The sequence below is a fragment of the Harpia harpyja genome, chromosome 4 (genome assembly GCF_026419915.1).
Source record: "Harpia harpyja isolate bHarHar1 chromosome 4, bHarHar1 primary haplotype, whole genome shotgun sequence".
Taxonomy (NCBI): Eukaryota; Metazoa; Chordata; class Aves; order Accipitriformes; family Accipitridae; genus Harpia; species Harpia harpyja.
The window spans coordinates 64034223-64057046 of NC_068943.1; the positions used below are offsets into that span (position 1 = coordinate 64034223).

At 37.8% G+C, this 22824-nt stretch overlaps 1 protein-coding gene across 7 annotated transcripts in view; it reads right to left on the minus strand.

The window, feature by feature from the left end:
* Positions 1-5113: 5113 nt before the first annotated feature.
* The window catches only part of AHI1 (Abelson helper integration site 1), a 100137-nt gene continuing 82426 nt past the window's right edge, over positions 5114-22824 (minus strand). For 4 of the 7 annotated variants that reach the window (XM_052784430.1, XM_052784431.1, XM_052784433.1 and 1 more), the window contains exons 24-25: positions 10632-10711; positions 5114-6561 (exon numbers count right to left, since the gene is read on the minus strand). In XM_052784430.1, the coding sequence (XP_052640390.1) occupies positions 6327-6561; positions 10632-10711 (315 nt within the window). In that variant the 3' untranslated portion in view covers positions 5114-6326. The other 3 variants (XM_052784435.1, XR_008234766.1, XM_052784436.1) reach the window with 3 other exon arrangements.

Sequence of the window (22824 nt, forward strand, 5' to 3'; positions counted from 1 at the left end):
AGCGCATTTACTGCCCCTTCTGCCCTTTCCCTGATGTCACTTTCTCATTATAACATTATACCAAATCACAATGGGGATTAACTGCCCCTGTATAAGCTTATTATAGGCTTATGCAGGCTGCTGGAGCTTGGCTTTAGGTGGCATTTATTTTAATGAGCCTCGGGCTGATATCACCACTACACCCATGACTGTATATCCCCATTAAGTGCTAAAATTAATGCAGAACATAAAATTAAGTTGCTTTATACAGTGTCTATACAAAGGTGTCAAAATCCTGATGACATACACTGAAAAAAAATGGCTGATGATGCAATGGCAAGATAAAAACGTCAAAGTGGAACTAAGGGAAAAATTACAGTCCATAATAAAAAAACACTGCCAAGTGAGTAACACTTGGTGATGATAACTACTTGCATTTACTCTGCACCGCTCACCTGCGGCAATGGATACACAAAGGCTTAACTTGTGCACATTAAAACATGCAGCGCAAGCAAGGAAGCAAACCAACCTATTCTACTTCTCAAAATTTGGGAGGGGAGAAAGAGGATTTTTCTTCAAATTATGCACTTTTGCAGTGCTGAACAGGCTATATTTAGCTGTGGAATAATAGCAGGGTATTCAAGACTGAAGGTACCCCCCAAAAAAGGTAAAATTTGGTATTTCTTCATTTTAACTGAGAGCCGAGGCAACAATTCAGGATAAGCAGTTGAATGCATGGAGGACCTACTCTAGCCACCTTTGTAAGAACCAAGCAGTAAGAGACATTAAAAAATTCATTTCTGAGAAATTTGTACTAATTCTCTTTTCAACTCACAGACAATTTCATTGGAACTCTCTCACTATTATTAAACAAAACTGAGTGTTTTTAACATGGGCAGAGATACAAAAACATGGACTGACCAAGAAGAAAGTTAAACCGGCACCGGGTGTCTTAGATCCACTTCTTAATTTCATCACCAAAACACATGGCTAGGGCCTGCACTGACTCACAAAATGTGTGAGAAGAGGTTCCTCAGTTGAACATGTCCACAGAACATCATTAATTCTCCTTCTGACTCGCAGAACAGTAGGACCTAAGCCAATATATTCTGCAACAATTTCCTTTCCAGCTAGTACCTCTGCCTGCACTGACTTTGCCATGGACACTCCAGGATGTTGGTGAATGTGAGTCTGGGAACGATTTCTAGATTCAGAGAAATAATGCTAATATTGCACTGTTGACTTTTTTTTTTTTTCCCCTTTCCAGCTATACCTGCATTTTATGTGACTACAGAGTTTTCAAACAGCTATATCATAACAGTCTGTCGCAAGTGTATTGGGTGTTTCAGTTTGCCAGACCTGTCATAATAAATTAATTACAGGATGTTGCAGAAATGGCTGAGTTCCAGCAGCATCTTGCACAGTTTAATATAGCCCTATTTCCCCATTTCGATGTATTTGTGGTTAGATAAATCCTCAGAAAATTTACAGCTGCTACACACTAGTTTATTATACTCCCTGCCTGTGCAGGCGATATAAGTGCAACAAAAATTTGATGTCTGCTCAGAGCATAGATTTTACTGATATTGCTTTACCGGTGTGGAAACATTTTTCCGCTAAAAGTGGCATCTGCAGTTTCTGCTGAGTATTTGCATTTGAGCATTAGACAGGACTTGTAAACTTGCTTGCCACAGCCAAACATAGCACAAATTCATTTAGCCTGACAAAGTCCTCGCAAAAAATCAGCCGGCAGGAGTTTTAGATGAAACGCAGAGCTATCATTTTTGAATGCAAGCTAGAAAATATTTTTCCAGTCTTTAAACTTAGTGTACACTAACGTACAAACTACAGCCATGATGTTGCTGCTGAAAGCCTAATCCTTGCTGACTTTGCTGGAGCTTTGAGTATAGGGGTCCATCTACTCTGAGCAGCTTGCAGGAATGGGACTCTATGTATACACGTCACTGCTGGAAAACAGACCCTTCAGAAGGGGAAGGCAGCAAGCAACTGGCATACAACAGACTGAACAAAGGACAAAACTCATGCCAAAACCACTGTGAGTAGAACACATCTACGCATAAGAAAAGGATCATATGATATTTAATGTTCGAAACAGCAGCTCGATGCTTGGTGTGAAATTCTCATCCCTGCTCTAGCTGTTTTGCGCCAGATGAAGAGGCTGGAGAGGACTGAATCAAGGCAGAGGTGCATATTGCAACAGACAGCAACTACAAAGGTGCCCTCTGAAGACCTGTGCCATAAATTAGGGAACCAAAGCTTCATCTATCCCAACAGCACTGCAAGTCAGTGGACCTTTCCAGGCTGTAGCTCAGAGTTAGGACAGTACCGAGTTACAAGTTACTGGAGAGACACAGGAGAATATTCCTCGTGTTCAAAAAGTTCATCCAAAAAGCTCCTGTAAATGGCACAAAAACTTAAATGTATTAAAAAGTGGTTAAGTATCTTAATTTCTAAAGTCTAAGAAACATGACTGAAGCCACCAGAGCTCTGCTATAACACGCCTTCTCACTATCTTCTGTTCCTTCTTCTTAAGTTCCAATTTCTAATTGCCACATTCTTGCAAGTGTCCCCCAGACAGCAGTTTTCTTCACAAGTTGCTTATTTCCCTCTCTCAGACCTCCTCTCGTTTTTATTCCTTACATAGAGCAGTTTTGTTCCTAACACACATATTTTATACTCCAAGCAATAAAACTCCTTGAACTAACACAATATTTTTTTACAAGTGCAGGTGTACATCCATAAATTAATTTGTCCAAAACATTCTGAATAGTCATTGGACAGAATGCTAAGGGAAAAACCTCAGAGTACAAACCTGTACATGAATTTTTCCAGCCTCCCTCTGCTATTCAGAAGATACTTCTATCCCCTCCCAATTTCCACATCCATAAAATAGGTTGCACTGCATACATACTAATTTCATACGTGCTAGAAAAGGATCATTAAAAAGCACCACCACTCTTTGTGTTTACCAAACAAGTGTTTTTGCTTTAGTCTGTTCCCGCCTTAAATGAAGTATTTCCTATTCACCTTAGTAATTAGAGCAGAAGGATGTAGTGAATGAAGTGCCTCATTATCAAGTTTGCATCCACGGTCTCTGCAGAATGGCTACCATGCCGGCTATTTTTCATAGCTGTCTGCTTTTGCTTGTAATGGGCCATTGTTAACCCTAAATGATCCTGACATTCAATTCTCCATCAGACAATCAGGTCCAGCCGGGAGATTTAGTTCACTAGTCAACAGAGACTTTCAGTTGTCATGTTCCTCTGTGTTCTCATTAGCCCTTGTTTGACTGTGATCCATCCCCTACTGCCTTCTGAATTAAGTGATGCTACAAATATACTTACTGTGTTTTATGATGTCTGTTCCTCAAATTATTTTAAGGAAAAAAATAAATGCAATCTGATGGCTATTGGGAAACACAGGAAAAATATGCCACTCATTCTTTTCTGTTTTGTTGATTTATGTATTGTTCTCGATGTCTTGGCCATATCATAAAAATGTAATAGGAACTGTATGTTGTAACCACAGACACAAAAATTCTAAAAACACCAGAACAATGAAAGAACTACTATGCTGTTATCACCAGGCAGTTATAAATATCTAATATTTACTCTTTTTTAAACAAGGTTTTATCTGCTTTGTTCCAGCAATGAACTTGTATCACCCTCTAAAGACTCCTCAAACCGACTTTTATAACTCTTGTATTTTAATTCATGGCTCAGGGAGCAACTCTGCAGGGCACTCATGTTTTCGGATACTTAACGTAGCTCTTCAACTAAAAAAGAAGAAGGAACATTTTCAGTAGGTAATCTGAATCCTTCCGGAATTCTTTTCTTCCACTGAAATTTAAGTCCCTTAAATACTTGGACAATTTTCAGCAGACATACACAATGCTCATTTTAAAGTGATTTTAAGAAATATGTAGGTTGCATTAACACAGAAACAAGAAGCATTACATAAATTTTAATTTAAAAACTTATTTTTTTAAACCATTACCCTAAACCAAACTGTTTAAAAGTTTTATCCTTTCTTCTAAGTTTAAAATCCCAACAGCAATGTCTGAACAATAAGGAATCTACTAACACTGAAGAGAAAAGCAGTTTTTCTTAAAATGAACATATCGGCCATATTTCTGAACAAAAGGTAAAAACTGTCTTTGCCATTATGCCACGTTAATAATTTGTTAAGAGATTTTAGACTGAAGGTTCTAATTTTAACACTGAAGGATGTTATCTTTTTTTTTTTTTTAAATTTCAGATCTTTTTGTTCATTTTGTGTTAAATGAATGCAGAAAACTCTAGTACCACAGTGACATGGTATAAAGGAATAGAAGTCACTAACCAACCATGTGGTAGGGAGGAAAAAAATTATAAAAACAAACCAAAAGCTATTGCAATTACAAGAAAAAATTATGAAAAGTTTATTTTCAACTCCCTGCATTTTCATGTTTGGCTCTTATCTGATTCCTTCTGTTTAATTGTTATTTGGAACTGTGCCTTGGAAGACACTACTGCTGCCTCTCCTCTCAATTTGGAAAGTGTGGCAAAGCAGCTCTATTCAGCTTCAGAGCAGTGAACATAATTGGAGCCCTAGTTCGCAAGCATGAAAGGAGGTGCTGTGCCTTTGATTAGAACTACCCTTTCTCTCTGGTGTTTATCTGAAGTGTTATTTCTGCCTTCAGTGTCCACAATGCCAAATTAACATTTTACAATGCTTTCCAATGAGCTCCCAGATCTTGGCTACTGCTCAGCTCTCCCTGACGTGGAGCCTCATGCCATGCTCTGCCCTTACTTTAAATGTGATCCAGGACAGTTTAAGAAACATAAGAAGTTGACATTTTTCTCTTTTATAAAATCTTTAAATCCCACATGTCACACAGAACAATGAGTTGGAATATATCACAAAAGCAGATAGATAAGAGGCTAGGAACCTTCCTAGAATCGAGCAGTCCCTGGATTAAGGTAATTTTACACCACCTCCGACTGGGGAAAGAGACATAAGCTTCCAGTACACATATGCAAGCCCCATTTAGGGCAGGACTCCACACACATGCTCTAGGCAAAGAAAAGCTAGGACTGTTAGCAAAGAACAATTACCAGTGGGGCAAAAAAGAGTATTTGCTGCTGTGCTTTACTCAAAAGAAACAAGTTTACAGATTTTTCTGGCTTTAAAACATGGGCAGGGAAGATATTACAATATATAGCAACTAGTCCTCTGCATCTGGGTGCATTTCACACATCAGTGCCCAACATTGTTATTCTCACTTCTTTTTTTAATGGAATCAAGTGCCCTGTCTACTAAATAAGGGCTTTCTAATTTTATGTTATTTATTGCTTCAGAGGGGGAGGAGGAAGAATTTCCTTGCAGAGTAAAAATAAACTGGACATCATCAGCCAGAAAAAACACTAACTGATAAAAAGTGTTTTGTTTAATATAAAACATGAATTATTTAGCACTGTAGATAATTAGTGAAGTAATTAGTAAAAGTTCACAACATAATACTCAAGTAAAAAAATAGATTAATGACACTTACAAGTGAATAAGGACAACAAGTAAAACAAACAGCACAGTTGGATATGAAATATTTCATTCAGACGAAAGAAAGTATATTTGGCAAGACTGCTGCCAAAGCAGCCAGGAGCTCTGACAAAACTGCAATGCATCTTTATTATGTGCAGAAAACCTCATTTGAAAAATGTAACTGCCTGGAATTTGCAACACTTATTTACATTGGTAAGCATGAGTAGTCCCACAGTGTAGTTGCATAGGTAGTTACTCAACAATTTGCTTCAGAGCTGCAAAATGGAGTCCAAGTGAATATCTGATGTCAGGAAAATATTTTTAAAAAGCTTATGTTTTTAGGTACACTGTAACACCAGCACTCCTTTGTAATTTTACCATTCTGAACACTCCTCTATTTTACTTACAACACATTTTAAAATGCTAATTTAATAACTTATGTAGTAGTTAGGCTTGTTTTGCTCTAGATCACACTTTTTCACTTGATTCTCTGCTCCCAATGGACTGATCTACAGAAATGCCTAAGCTAAGGTGTAATCAGATATTAAATTGGTTAACATTGTATTTGACAGTTTCAGATTTTACCAGTCCAGTGAGGAGCTGAACATGCAACTTCTGTTGATTTCAAGGAACCCAAGGCAAAAGTCTTCCAAACCAGGTTTACACCATTGGTTAAGTCACAACTGGTGCCATTTTGCATATTTTCATATTTTAATTTTTTTTGTTTATTGTTAATCCTTGAAGTGAGATCATAGTTGCAGCCTTCAATGCATATACTGAATATCACACCAGTATTTGGAATTAAGTTATGACTGTATGTCATAGTGTTCAGGCTCAAAGGCAGTATTTGTCTTTCCGTTTGTGCTTAAATTTGAGCCTCTCGCTGCCTTTTTCTTCTTCTTCAGTTTCACCCCATGGGCTGTAGGTTCATTTTCAACACCGTTAGCTGTAACTGATGATACGGGAGTATCGAGACTCATTAAGTTGTGCTGATTTTCCCTCTCGTTCCTCTGTATCCTTTTCTTCTTTTTCTTTGCACCTCTAGAGGAAGGTGGATATAAAAAGAGTAAAAGAAACACAAAGTTAGTCCAAATTTAGAGCTTTTTCCACTCACAGCTGATGTGTTAGAGGAATTGTCTGCCTCTCCCCCTTGAGTACAATGCTGAAACAACTACAAAAACTACCGTTCTGCAGCAGAACAAAGACTGAAAAACCAGGAAGACAAAATATGAGACCACTCCACTAGTCTACTTTTTAACATATCATAGCATTGCTTTGAAAAGAACTTCTCATGATCGTAAAAAATCAGCTAGTCTTGATCAATAGTCAACAGATATAATTAAAAAGTACAAATTACCAGTCTCCTCTCACAAAAGCGCCACTGCACCTTTTTTTTTTCTTTCCTAAGTTCAAACACTAAAATACTTGCAATTAAAGAAAGATTCCTGGTTTATTTATTCAACAAGAATAAGACAGGCAGGCAAAGTGCATAGATTAGTTTTTCCATTTTAATTTACCTGAACTATGACAGATTTACAGAATCAGAAATCACTTTAATGTCTATTTATGCTTATCAGACTTCATACAATGCCAAAAGCATCAGTCAAGCTCCTGTATCTTTCCCAGTCAGTGCCTTTAACAAGGGAATTAGACTGGTCTTGCAGATGATGCCAGAGGTTATGCAGATGCTACACCACTTCTACCCTGAATTCCCACTCTTGGCAGAAGTCGTAACTTTATTTAACTATAAATATGTAATAACACTTTGACTGTAACCTTTCAAGAGCAGGTACTGTCTTTGTTCAAAATTTGTATTGTGTCTAGCATGAGGTCTTTGTTTGTGAAGAGAACTGTTATGTTGAATGCTGCTAAAACACATAAGCGAGTGGATGAATGAAGACTAAAGAATGTAATGAGATGTGTGCAGTTTCCCCAAAAAGGGTGCTGCAAAAGCATTACTGTTGGTGATATTGTCCTAATGTAATCGTATTTTATAGATGAAAATGTTTACACATCAACCTTGATAATGGACTGATGACTGCCTAAAGTTTGAATTTTTTTTTAAGCTAGATTGTGTATTCATGACTACATGAATTGCTGCAGCTCTAATACTGGAACAGCCTGAAGGAAAACATTCTGGAGTTCAAGACCCTCTGTGTTAGGATTCCTGGAATAATTTGAGAAGTACTGCTGCATGAGGAAACCAGGGTACAAAATCATAATTAATCAGTAATAAGTACCAATCTACCAAACTGAGTGTTCAGCTGGGTCTGATGTGTAATCACTTGTAAATTTATGCAGAGAGCACTACCTAGTGTAGCTCAACAAAACTGTACAATGGGAATATATCTTAGGAGATAATGTCTGTACTGACAAATAGTGGCTAATCATTAATATTTGAAGGGTGAGGCTATTATGCAGAATTTCAGTGTAAAGCTGCTCAGATTTTGAGAAGTGGTTTTCATCTTTTTATTATTTGAACATCAGATGTGATGATGTATCAAAACCTTGAGATACTTCGATAAAAACGTTAGTATGCTTAGCATCTATTACGTGGACATTTCTCTATTTCTTCTAGAGTCTGCAGAAGATAGGTTAACTGCTTTGCTAAGATAAAAATCTACTACCACCTTGGATAAAATTTGTTTTCCTATTGCAAAACTGTAATTTCCACCCAGACAGACATGTCATAAGGGCTTGCCATTCACTTTCCTTTACAGCAGGTATTGTGGCCATAATGAATACTCTTCTAGTAGGCAAAACAGCAAACATTCATTTGGAGGCTCAAAGAAAGGTATATTAAGTTGTGCAGGTGCTAACAGTTTAACTTCTCCATATTGAAAGTGTGTACTTGGCAATCACATGTCACTTGATTCTTATGAAGTTTATTTACTGCATAATTCCTACTATATACTAGAATGTGTCATGGATATTAAGTGTATTTTCACAGAAAAAGGAAGATAACAAAGTTTTAGGGGGAGCAACTATTTAAGTACAGATTGAACTGGACCTCAAGTCACGTTGATATTGCTTTTAGATGCTAAAATAGAAAACTTTTCTAGTTAAGATCACAACACTTGCATGCGCGTCATTTTTTAAGGTTATTTCAAGACACATCGACAGTAGTGAACAAGAAAACTACAGTTCTGTCACAGGCCCTGCAGGGCATGGTTTCAGGTACAAAGAAGTGAGAGTTTTCATGAAAAATATGCAACCATGTTTCTGAAATGTTTTATTATCTAATCTGTACTATATAGATAGCCTATGAACAGAAATATGGAACAGTCTTTCAAACTACTGGCATCAGAAATACCAGATCCTTCTCTCTTCTAGCTCTCAAAATAAGGCAAAAACTTGTAATCTCTTCTGAAAAAAACTTGGTATGTGCTGTCACTGCTATGATTACAAAGACAAGTGAATCACATTTCATTATGTTCTAATTCATGGAAGAGCTTGCAAAGTACATACTTGCAGTACATATCTGACATTACTCAGATTTGCATTCTGATCTTAAAACATGCAGTGACAACTGCCCTCTCCATGTCAGACAAAACACAAGCACTGGGGACAAATGCAGCAAAAACGTAATAAAGCCTAGAATGTCCTGTACATAGAAGGAAAATGCAGCGCTGTGTAGTACTGACATGTCTATCTTCCTCCCTTTCAAATTAGCTCTCCCCTGACAAGGTATAGCGTCAAACGCTACCTCATGACATCTTTCACTAATGATCAGGTATAAATGGCTCAGTACTCTGAAAGCTTGTAAATGATGCTCTGCAACACTGCTCTTTGCCCAGATGGGACAGCAATGACATGAAGCATGACTTCAGACTGGCATCTACGTGATGCTCCTGCTCCCTATAGTTCCAGAGGAGGGAGTACATTCCAGGGACCCGGGCACATAGGTGTCTTCTCTCACCTTTCTGAAATGTAGCTGAAGCGGGTTTGGGGCACTGTTTCTTCAGCATGACACTTCAGTGTGACCTCTTCTCAGGACAGCTTTAGTTTCCATTAAAATGAGTATTTCACATTTGACATGACTCAAAATTCTTGAATTTGATTTAATGATTTGTGATTCCGCATTTTAAATCTGTGGTCCCACATTCTTCAGTGGATGCCCTAGAAAGGTCACTCAAAATAATTGTTTCCTGAAGTTCTACGAATGGATTTGAGTCATACAAAATTTTTGATACTGGCTTCTAACAGACTGTATCAACCGTCACAAGCAACTGTGCTTTAAAAGTATTTCCTTCCTTAATGTACGTCCTATCAGAATAGTTATGCCCAAAATTCAACGCTCAATTCTGTCAATGTGTAGTTATACAGACCATTCCTCATCATACATAAGGGTTAAACTTTCCACTCACAATTTATTTTCAAATCTAGATACAGCTGGAGATAGAAAATTAAGATTTAAAGATAAGTTAAATTTAGATATGTATCTGCATCTACACTGTATGTGCACAGATTATTTATATGGGGAGGGGACCAGTCTGGAAAATGATCAGTGAAATAACTGCTTAGATAACAGATACCTGTAATGGCAAACACAGGAAGTATTTTCAGATGTATTTTTTGAAGTATAAATGGTTGCAATAGCTAAAGATATTGTGGAAGCTCTTGTTCAAAATGTTGAGATCATATCTGCTTACAGCTTTCACGCAACGAATACACACAATTTTTAAAAAATGCAAGTGTCACAATCAAAGATGCCAGCTTGCACCTTCTTGGTATGTGACAACCTTCTGCAATTTATATTAATTAATTTTTAGAAGGTGCAAAAATAGTTTGCAGTTTGTAGCAACAAAGCCTAATACATAGCTAAGGGATGCCACAGGGCAATCCCATACTCCTGAGCTTTGACTCTCATTTACATTACAGTCCTTGCTCTTTTGGGGGGAGAAGGTGTGTGTATGCATATGTGTGTGTATACATATATACAAACTGTTATTTCCTTCACATTTCAGGTGGGAAGCACTTTCTGAATGATTATCCTAAAGCTAACTTGTTTTGCTTGCTAGAACAAAATAGCCCTTCCAACATTTCTCAAAGTTTTCTAACAGCAGTTGTAGAAATAACACTGCAAATTGTTTTAAATATTTCTTGCTTACTGTGTTGCAGGTGAGTCTCTATCTGTGTCATGCTCCGAGCTAAATTTTAGGTCCCCTGACTTACTTGTGACTGGTGACATCTGTAAAAGAAAAAAAAAAAAAAGAAAAAAGCAGGAAGGTAAAAAGAAGACAGACAATGGGGCCAACACACGTACATAGAAAACCCACCAGCTTCCTGAATAAGGAGAGAATATACCTCGTTTGAAAAAGAATGTCTATCAGCCATAAAATGTTAACTCCTATGTGGTTACAAACAAGGAAACAGTACCCTGCTTTAAAAAAAAAAAATCATCAAATTACTTGCAAATAAAAGAAAGTTTTCAGGTATGTGTAGAAACAAAAGGTTATGAATCTGCTTGAAGTAAGCTTAAAATACACATGGTCTGTAAAGAATTAAGTTATTTCTGCTACTGCATGAGTGAAGAGAGAATGCTAAAAAGTCATCTTATTGCGTAGTTTTACCATGAGAATCCTGTCTCTGTTTCAACCCTGCAAGTTTCAGTCAAAAGCAGTTCAAATCACTCCAGGTTCCTTTATATTTCAGGGCTAAAACATACCAACCAACCAAACCTGGAAGAGTTTAAGTAAATTCTCTAATTTCCAATCTAATTAGTGTGTCTCTATACAACTCACTCCCTGTATAAACAAACCTCTTCTAATTCTAACAAGTCTCATAGTTACTGCAAGAATTCCCGTAAGGAAATGTGAGTGCACTTCCTGAGTTTACTGTCTTCAGGGACAGATTATTTTCTCTACCTTCTTCCAGGCTGTTCACAAATACCTGGTAACTACCCACGTAGTTTCATTTTCAAGGAGGGCAGATGCCAACACAACTGATAGGCCTTACGTCTCACTCAAAATTTGCTCTTCTGGAATGAGGCATAGACTACACATCCAGCCAGGAACTTCAGGCCTCCAGAGCACCACAACTAAAGGAGAAAAGCTGTGGAAAGCAGTGCAGCACACTGTAGGTTCAGACCTAGTATCACAATCCTGTCAGTGAAAAACTGTTGTGGACCTCTACTTCAGGTTGACAGGACAGCTATGTTCTGTAAGTGTCCGTTTGGTACTGCATGCATGGAAAATAACCCAGGAGTTATATCCAGGCAGGCATTTTAAGAATGGGGACCGGTTCCTGTGCAGATCTTGGAAAGCTGGAGGAAAAGTCTCTTTCAGGATACTGGAGCCCTAGGCCAGAGAGGGGAGGGAGAGATTAGATCTGGTACTTCCCCCAAAATAAGATTTTTTCAGGAAGTAAAGGAGAAGAATGGGCTTGAAACTAACTCAACCCTCAAAACTTGGCCCATGTTTCTGATTTTTTAAGACTGCTGAATTTCAGATTCATAGCCAGCCGAAAGCAAAACCTACTACATTGCTTCTGAATTTCTCATATATCCCTGGTGTTAAAAAGATCAGCCCATGCAGTTCTGCCAAGAACAGAGGTACTCATCTGCTTGTAAATAAGATGTTTAATGTTCTGCTATCAGCCTGAATTGCTCCAGAAAACAGCCAGTTACTGACATTACTGTCACTTAAAACCCCAGTTAAAAATGAGCAGTATTAGGAAGGGAGTATCATTCAGCAGCTCTGGAGTGGCTAACAACAATACAGCATCTAAAAAAGTAACCACAAAGTCAACAAGAGCTTTCTGGAAGCAACAGAGAAGAAAAAAAGTTACAGTTCTTGACCCTCTAGTCTGCCAATTGTTCATTTCATTTTGCGTGACCTCACAGGCAAGGTGTACCATGGTTCCTCTGTATTTAACTTAAACAGAAAGAAAATAGAGGGTTGCTTCATGGCAGTTCTTTTTATCACTTAAGCATTAGTTTTGGTATTTTAAAATGGAACAAAAATACTTTCTTTTCAGGCACTAAACTTATCCATCACAGATTTCAAAGCCCTAATGAATAAAACTTAACATTCCCCTGTAAAGTACTATTGTCCAATTTTAATTTGGGATGAAGTGAGGCACAGATGAAAATTGTCTTGGCACACAGAAATGAAGACCATATTGGAACCAGAACCTGTATCTCCCAAACCTCAGTTTCAGGCCTTGAACAGTTAAATTACTTTCTTAAGCTCTAAATGCAATTAATTAAAAAAACCATCCAGTCAAGGTTAGTAGTTGAATGAAATTTGAACTTTTTTTACCTTGGTCCTGCTCCCTAGTTTTATTTTATTAGTTTAATATTATTTTTCTGCTGACTTAGAAGAAACAGGATCAAGCTCCCATCGACTTATTGAATTCATATCAGCACACTGCCCACAACAACCATGTTCAAACATTAGTCATTAGAATTAGTCTGCTGAAATAACACAGATTGCTAGATTAGTTTAGACAAAAATCAGCCTATTAGAATATAATAATGTAGCATTGGCAGGGTGAGGAAGACAAATCTTCTACTTCACACGCAAAAATCCTCGTTAATACAGTAATAAACTGGAGACTAAGTCAATGGTAAAAGTAAACACAAAAGAAGGAAATACAATGCCACTGATATGAAAATACAAGGGAGTGCTGTAGAGGGAATGACTCTAAGTAATTAATACTTCCTTCAGCATTCATAACCTCCTTGCCATACACAATCATGACTTCTCTTCACTTGCAATCAAAACAAAATCTTTTTCTGAAAATCCTATGCAAATGATGTTGAACTAGGTTTTTTTACCCTCCTTTTTGAGTAAATACAACAGAATCTCAACATTGTACTAATACTATAATCAAATACAGACCTTTCCAAAGCACAGTTTGGTAGAATTCCTTTAAGTGCCACTACAGAACTGACGTCTCTTATAAAAAATAGACTAAGTTTTTTAATACTTACAGATGCCAAAACCCAGAAAATTATCCTTGTTTTACAGTTAGAAGATTAAAGTATCCACTAAATTAAGCTGCCTAACCAAAGGTTCTTATGATCTGTTCTAAAAAACTACTCATCACATAGGCTTTCATTTATTCCACCACAGCATTTCAGTATAGGTACCAAGGAAAGAAAAGCACACAATTAGACTATCTTGGAATAGCTGTGTTCACCTGACACGGCAACTAATGAGAATTCCCAGGGGCTGTAGGCAGACTCCCAATTCTCTAGAGTACAGTTCAAATATGATACCTTTCTTACCTACAAACTTTCAAGTATGTAATGAGGCAGGAACTAGATACTAGATCTTTTTAAAGCACATCTCACTGCCACTACCTTCTTTTCCCTATCCCATATACCTTTGTATCCCTCAGCTCACTCGTTGAACTACTTTTCCCATCCCAGTGATGTGAGTAAGCAGTTGCAGTACTGAAGGAACAAGTGGGGTCAGCAGCACATGCAAGAAGGCAGTGCAGGAGCTGGTGCAACAAGGGGATGATGCAGCAGGAGAAGCACAGCGAATGAGTGAGCAGAGGCTGGGAAAACAGGCAGGAGGTATGTGGCTGAGGAGGTAGTGGTAACACTTCGACACTAAGCATACATCAAGGACATGCTAATCTAAGGAGCAAGCTACAGAATTCTGGAGTATGGAGGGGCTGAAGAGTCTGTTGATCTCTTCTTTCCCCATTTCTAGACCTCTCGACCTCTTGTTATGCATGGGCAGATCTCACAGGAAGCTCCAAACAGCTTTGCACTATTGTCACTGTTTCTGTACCAAGATTCAGCAAACCTAGCATTTTAAGAGATACAATGGTAGCTATTAAATTGATCTAGATTGCAGAGCTTAAATATTATTACAGAACTATTAGGGCTCTGCTTTAAAGAAAAAAACTGTGTCAGATAATTATTACGAGTATCTCGAACTTTTCTGTTCACAAGAACAAATACTGAACAGAGTACAAAATATGAGCTCCTTTGCATAGTGCCACTAATGGCGTTAAATTTTGTTGCCATATTCTAATCCTCCACTCTTTGAAAGATATAGCCCATCAGAAGGAGAGAACATCAGTTCATACCAACTGTAGAAGCTTAGATTTTCTGGAGTTTCTTTTGCTTTGTTTACTATCGTGAAAATAAAAATTGTAATAAAATATGTACTTTCCTTTTCTAGAAGACTTGCTTGCTTTATGGCTCATTTGGCCTCTATTTTTTGATACTTAATATTGTCTCAGTGTTGCCACAGAAGAAGCAACCAAGGCAAAACAAAGGCGAAATACACAAAAGCATTTCAGTTCCTGACCCCTGCTGTAGAATTCACAGCAGTAAGCCAAGCACTAAACCATCCCTGTGCAACTTGTAGAAACAATCACATGTATCAGAACGCACTTCATAGCAAAACCTGAAGCAGAGGTCATCTAAAGGAAATATAAGGGACAAAGTCTCATCCCAAGTCTACATCTTTGGTAGTGCTTTCCTCTAGGCTGTGCAGAATTGTCTGTAAGACTGATGGTCTGCAGAGGTTCTCTGCAGACTAAGTAGATGGAGAGAATGGAGTGGTGCAGGCAATCTGTTTAGGTGATTCAAGCCATGAAAGTAAGTGTGCTTGCTCTATAGCCTACTCTGCACAGGGGAACTCTCCCTCTCCCACAGAAGGTGTTTCTACAGAACTTGATCTAATTAAAGATTTGTTGGGATCAGACGGCAAGAACGAACATGCCTCTATGTTTTTTCAGATGAGTCTTGTGGACATTAAACTCAGTATTAAGTTTGTATTTTGTTTTCTATTACACAGTCCATGGTTAAAGGATTTATAGCAATGTACTTAACTCCCCAGAACCATGTTGATGCCTCCTGTCAAAACTGTTCTAATGAGTCAAGTTTGGGAGAAATGCTGTGATACTACACCACACTCATAATTTTCTTTCCTGCTATTCTGTACCCCTCCACACATGTGGTGGGTTGACCCTGGCTGGGTGCCAGGTGCCCACCAAAGCCGCTCTATCACTCCCTTCCTCAACTGGACAGGGGAGAGAAAATATAATGAAAGGCTCATGGGTCAAGATAAGGACAAGGAGAGATCACCCACCAATTACTGTCACGGGCAAAACAGACTCGACTTCGGGAAAATTAATTTATTACCAATCAAACCAGGGTAATGAGAAATAAAATCAAATCTTAAAACACCTTCCCCCCACCCCTCCCTCCTTCCTGGGCTTAACTTTACTCCTGGATTCTCTCCCTCCTTCCCCCGCCAGTGGTGCAGGGGGACAGGGAATGGAGGTTGAAGTCAGTTCATCACATGTTGGCTCTGCTGCTCCTTCCTCCTCAGGGGCAGGACTCCTCACACTCTTCCCCTGCTCCAGCATGGGGTCCCTCCCACGGGAGACGGTTCTCCACGAACTTCTCCAACGTGAGACCTTCCCACGGGCTGCAGTTCTTCACAAACTGCTCCAGCATGGGTCCCTTCCACAGGCTGCAGTCCTTCAGGCACAGACTGCTCCAGCGTGGGTCCCCCATGGGGTCATAAGTCCTGCCAGAAAACCTGCTCCAGTGTGGGCTTCTCTCTCCACAGATCTGCAGGTCCTGCCAGGAGCCTGCTCCAGCGCAGGCTTCCCACAGGGTCACAGCCTCCTTTGGGCATCTGCCTGCTGTGGCATGGGGTCCTCCCCGGGCTGCAGGTAGATATTTGCTCCACCGTTGACCTCCCTGGGCTGCAGGGGGACAGCCTGCCTCACCATGGTCTTCACCACAGGCTGTGGGGGAAATCTCTGCTCTTGTGCCTGGAGCACCTCCTCCCCCTCCTTCTGCACTGACCTGGGGGTCTGCAGGGCTGTATCTCTCTCATATTCTCACTCCTCTCTTTGGCTGCAGTGATGTTGCATAGGTTCTTTTCCCCCTTCTTAAATACGTTATCCCAGAGGCACTACCACCGTCGCTGATGGGCTCGGCCTTGGCCAGCGGCAGGTCTGTCTTGGAGCCGGCTGGCATTGGCTCTGTCAGACATGGGGGAAAGCTTCTAGCAGCTTCTCACAGAAGCCACCTCTGTAGCCCCCCACCCTGCTACCACAACCTTGCCACGCAAACCCAATACAACATATTTCCCCATTAAATTAAGAACTGGCAGGGAGCTTTGCTAGTTGAATTACATATATTTCTTTTGCCACGACCTTCCTATTTAACTTATAATTGCTTTTTCTCCCCTCTCTACTGTTTTTAAAGAACAAGTCTATCTAAATCAGATTCACCATATTGTAACCCTTACGTCTAACAGTATTAACTTAACTGTGAGTATCTAGCAGAACCGTGGCTCTGTATACAACAGAGACATTGGCATGAATTTCTATCTTTCCCATAAAGAACAGCTAAACCACTGTAGAGTTTAGGACTAAGCCAACGCTCACTAGCTTCTCCATCCATGAATGTCAGAGCCACAGGCAGAGAGGACTTTGCCTTGTCTAGTCTTTGAAACTGCAAAATCCTAGGCCTGTTCAGTAGTTACGGCTCAACACACAAATACCGCATCTCAGAAATCAAATTAACTAGATGACTATTTGAGGGACACCAAAAGAAAGAGGAGAAAGAGTGGAGACAAGATACTTCAGACTGAAGCACTACAGTTTAGAAAAGCTGTTTTCAGTCTTGAAGTCTTGGCCTCTGGGAATTTATCTGTGGTTACAGCTTTGCATTAAAATTTGCATAAAAATCGTTCAGTCCTGTTTAGAAAGAAGCTATACGGACCTAAGGAGAAAACAATGGGGACAGAGAAGTTAGCTTGCTCCTGAGAACTATCTTAATAATATAAATGTCCCTCAATAGTATTTTTGGTTCTGCTTGACCAGTTCAGGGGCTCAGCCTGATTCTTCCTATCTTTAAACAGACCAGTCACCTACAGCAAATGACTATGGATGTCACTTCATCTTTTCTTTTTTTCCTCAATAGGAAACCAGATACCTTTTCTTTCAATGACTCAAATAATACTATAGACACAGGCACAAATATTTTTTCAGACAGAACACATTAGGAACCACAGAGGTGGTTTTGGAGTTGAAAAAGAAAGCTACCAGCTTACAAATAAAGTAGCACCACACATGCTTAAAGAGAGAGTAATTCAATTTGAACAGTACAAACTGCATTTTAAAGGGAAAACAGAATATCTAAAAATAGGAAACTACAGAACTAAAAAGGTGAAATACGTTAATGTTGGGTAACATTTAAGGAAAACGCTCTATTCCCTGTAGATAGTACCATACTAACGTTCAGAAGAATCCTTCAGAAGAAGGATTTCTTCAAGAATAATCAAAGTAATTACTATTTCAAAAGTGGGATTTGCAAAGACATCTCTATTTTATAATGCCTATTCAACAGTTTATGTGGAAGACCGCACAGGAGCTTTGCTGATCGATTCTAGAAAAGCATAGTTTCTTTCAGCCCAGATGTCAATGCCTTTAGAAAGAGAGATCTGTAATCATATTAAGCATGAATGAAGCCCAGAATTATAAACTTCACTATAATACATTCTAATTCAATTGAATACCACATTTTTGTGGGTCTGCAATCTCTCTGAAGCTTGAAAATGAACACATTTGATGAAGTGTTGAAAGTCTTCAGCTCTATGCACTGCAAGAGTTCCATCATATTAATTCTTTAATTAACATTAACACATCTTCCTAGTCTCTCCTCTTCCTAAAAGATTATCAGTCACTGATGTGTCCCCTAGTAACCTGAAGAAAGGCACCATTAAAGGAGAAAATAGAAACAGCACAAACTATAAAGTTTTTTATGAAACTAATAGAAAAATGTCTAGCTAGTATTTTTGGAAATATTTTTGATGAAGTTTTCTACATTTTTTAAATTTTTAGATCCAATAAATAAGCGCTGAGCCCACAAAAACACCCACATTGAAAGAGCTCAAGCCCAGGGGAAAAACATCAATTGTTTGGCAGGTTGGTTTCAGACACGCTAGGCTAAGTATTCAGAAAGTCTGACAACAACCTACTCTAGGGGAAGAAGAGTGAGAACATGAATTATTTATGTGAACAGTGATAATCCCAAACTTTGTTTAAATATACATGGAATCAAGTTTTGATGATCTCTGGGTAGATTATCCAAATTGTGCAATAATAATGTAGTTCTTGAAGGTAACCCTTTTCTTTTCATGCTTATGACCATTGCTTTATACCTTAACATCATTTTTCAAAGATAAACATACTAGAAAGAGTATTTTCTTACACCTTTAATGGAAATTTTAAATTACTCTTTTGTTTTTGTCTATTACTACTTTCCACTATTCTCACATAATGTAGAATTGAGTACTTAAGATTCAGAATCCAATTAGATGCATTTTATGTAGTGAGTGGTAGGCCATCTTAAATTATAAAACATATTCACGAGATTTTTTATAGACAGCAGAACATTTCGGGTGGGGGGGAGACACTTTATTGACTTTGAAATGTCTCTGATTTGCCAAAATTTTGCAAAACCCAAATTCTGGTTTCTAATAGAACCCTATCTGAATTCCTATCTTTTCTGCCTTCATCTTAAGGAACCTGAAAACAGCACATTTACTGGAGCAACCAGATGACAGGTCTGTCTCTATTTCCTGGGATTCTTCATCCACTGCAGTGAGAACATCACTCCATGAAATTTCTATTGGCAGTTTACATGTATGTTGTAATTAAAGATGATTATGACCTAATTTTGTGGCTCAGGAGTTAAGTAACTCATAAGGCAGGAAAACAAGGTTTGCATAAAATTATTATGTTATGAATGTAAAGCTGATGGTAGAAAGCGTTTTGAAAGCAGGTTCTTTGAACTACAACTTTTTTTATTTGCAAAGATTAATATTGGATCTTGAGTATTACACCCTCTTCTAATGTTAATGATTCCATTTTATTCACTCATCATAAAATTCTGACGATTAGCTAGATATGCATTTATAATATCTGCAGTTGGAAAACTATTTTTAATTAGACTATCTGATATTCTCAGTAATTAAAACCATAGTAGTATTCTATATTTTAAGTGTCCTATATAGTCTCATATGGTAGCAAAATCTCACGAGTAACTGTTATGACGATATTCACAGTAACTGTGTTTTGCAGTCTTAACAGAGCTAAATATTTAAGTATTCCTCAAAAAACCCAGAAAGAACAATAGATATAGCAGATCTGGATATAACTAGGTATTTGGGAAAACATGCTTGTGGCCAAAGAACAAACACAATCAAAGAAATCAGCTATATTTTCCTGCTTGTAGGAACAACTTAAAGAACAACTTAATAATTCAATAAATGTTTTTGGATTAAAAAAAAAAAGCTTCATTTTCTGCCAAAGAAAAAGAAAATAGGGTATTACAAAATAATGATTTTTCTTATTTCCCATGTACAAGAAATTGGCATTTCCTTTCATCAGCTCTTATACTGAAAAAAAAGTGAAAGGAATAGGAAGAAAAGTTGCTGTGTCACTGCTGCAACACAGGAACTGCCATAACCGATCAGCCCCCTCAGTGGTCTTCTTAGCAGTTTTGTCTCAGAAGTATCTGGTATTGCCTAAGGCCAAAGCACTATAGACCTTTCCTTCATTATGACAGACAGCTGAATGACAATTTGTTTCTTCTATGCAGCACTCTGCAGCTTTTGTAAAACCATTACACTTTGAGGCATCGCAAGTCTTACACAGAGATTTGATTCATCATTTGATTCAACTCACTATATTCCTGGTGATTTATACCTGCTAATGTAACTTGAAATTAAAAAAAAAAAAAACAATCAGATTTGTGTTTCCCAGCCATTCAGAAGTTTTTGGAGTCTCAGTCATTACCTCAGCCTAAAATGTGTTACTAAAAAAATTAAACCCTGAGCACATAAGTTTAATAGTGTCTTGTAGTAGCTAGGTTCACCAGGTTTACTAAGCATGGCATAAACAAAAATTTTCTTCTACCAATATTAGATGTGTTCCATTCCAGCTTAATGTTCCCTGATCTTGTTTAACAGCAGAAGGGGAAAAAAAAAAAAAAAAAAAAGGAAAAAAACAGTACATCCAATTCACCTCTCTACATCATGTACTATTTTACACACTGTCTTCATTGCTCATTCTTTGCTAATTTAGTCTTGTAAGTATATCCTCTTATACCATTTTTTCCAGGACTTGTAAACGATTCATTACTCTTCTCTGGACTCTTTATGATTTTGTAGTGCCCTTGGATGCCATGCAAGACAAAAAGCAACATAGTTGCTTGGTTTTGGACTGTTACCGTACACTTCATTCATATGTCTTTTGCGTATCTGTATGTACTATATAGACTACTACAAAATTCCAACTAATTATTTAATATGCAGTCATTTTAATTCAAAGTGCCAGTAGAATCAAGTAAAGAATATTCTGATGAAATATTACTGTTACTAAAAAAGTGCTACTAGTAATACAAAAACTATTATCAGAAAAATATCAGCTCTAGACACTTGAGAAAACATAAGCAATCAAAACTAATCAAATGTTACTTCTCACAAAGTTGAATAATGAATACTGGTTGCAAATGTCCGTAACATCAGTTAGTGCACATAAAGTATTTTGATCCAGTAAATCAACTAGATTCCTATGAGATTATAACAGAAAAAAAGATGTGGATAAAAATGATGAAGTCTTCAATGACAGTAAGTACCTCAGCACTTTTCCCTTCTCTGCTCTGGGTATGACTGAAACTGGGTGAGTGTAGCAACACATTCCCTGTGGGATACCTTTGTTGCCTCCAGCAATGTAGACAACAGATGAAAGAAATATTCATGCTTTCCAGTAATGTTGTAATTTTTCTTATATTTGTTCCAGTCTGCCTTTACAGGAGTATCTGGAAGTAATGCACCCTTGTCTTTCATGGACAATGGTTTGGGTATGAGTTTCTCAGCTACAAAGAGGTAAAAGATACTTCAGATTAATTATTAGTACTCGCTGTAGTAATTAATTCCATTTTTCAAGTATAGTTAGAAACAAAACATTTAGTAATTCGATTTATAGCAGTTGGCTTCAACAAGACAGCTGGCTTCAGCAAGACTGCCAAGTGAGTAATGTGTACTCAATAATTTATTAAATGCTACCTCTCTCTATTCACATATTAAAAACAAAAGCTACACAAAAAAGGTTAATAGAAGTAGCTTTGAGTGTTTTAACCTCGAATATTGCAATATATATTATGTAGCAGAGATTAGATAAATCATCTGAAAAAAGAAAAAATTGTAACTAAGCAACACAGTGTAAGTTTTGCGTCTTGCAAATCAGATGCAAAATATTAGATTCAATTTTAGAAAAGTACATGGAAAAGTCAAGTAATTTGGAAGAAATCTGAACAAAAGTCACTTTTAAAGTAGTTATGTTAGTACCATTTTACTAAATGAATAGCTGTGGAAAGCACACTTAAGAAGGATACAAACCTTTTGGAATAAAAAAATTCTTAAATCTGAACAGTTATTGAACTAACTTCTATCACTTTTTTTTTGCTTACGAAATTTCCCATGTTTTAAGACAATCATCAGCCTTACTTCACAGAAGGGGAACATAAGTTATGCAAAGTTTCTAATCTCTTTGTCTGGAGAAGCGAGAGTCATTTGGTCTGCTTTGCACATAGCAGTATCTCTACAGAGCTGAAAAAAATGAAGTAAGAATCAAGCCCCTATTTTTTTCCTTGACTAAAAACTAGCTGCTGTTTCTTTGTCCTCTGTATATACCGTATTCTGACTGCTAACTGAAATCACAGAAACAGGAATGCAGCCTCTGCGTACAATATAGTATGTGATACGTAAACAGCAACATAATGCCATATGCAATTGCAACTCAATAAGTATACGGTGGGAGTGGAGAGATGTTAGGTATAGTCAAGACAAAAGCCTTTCTTTCCTTTGTTCCTTCAAACTATGAAGTCTCTATAGTCCACTCTCCTGAGCAACCTACAGGATAGGTGCAGTCATTCACATCAGAGAACCATCAGCAGCTTTTAAACAGAAACATCCATTGACAAGTAAGCACGTTTAGATGCAGCCTATCTCCTGGTCTGGTAATAAGGCTTTATGATCACAATATATATCTTTAATTAGGATATTATTACATGGACTGAAAAACTCTAGAGAGAAAAACAGCACAGCTTTTTTCTAAGCAACCCGATAGATAAGGAAATTTCATGGCAGAAAATGTGAAGAATCTGTCGGCAGTGCATATTCCAAGAATGACAGTCAATTGCCCTAAAGTATGTCAGGTTTTGACAAATCCATGTTGTTTCTTCAACTGTCATTTACATCAGGTAGCTGTGAGAGACACTTCTGTAAATCTTGGAGTCAGTGGGAGATT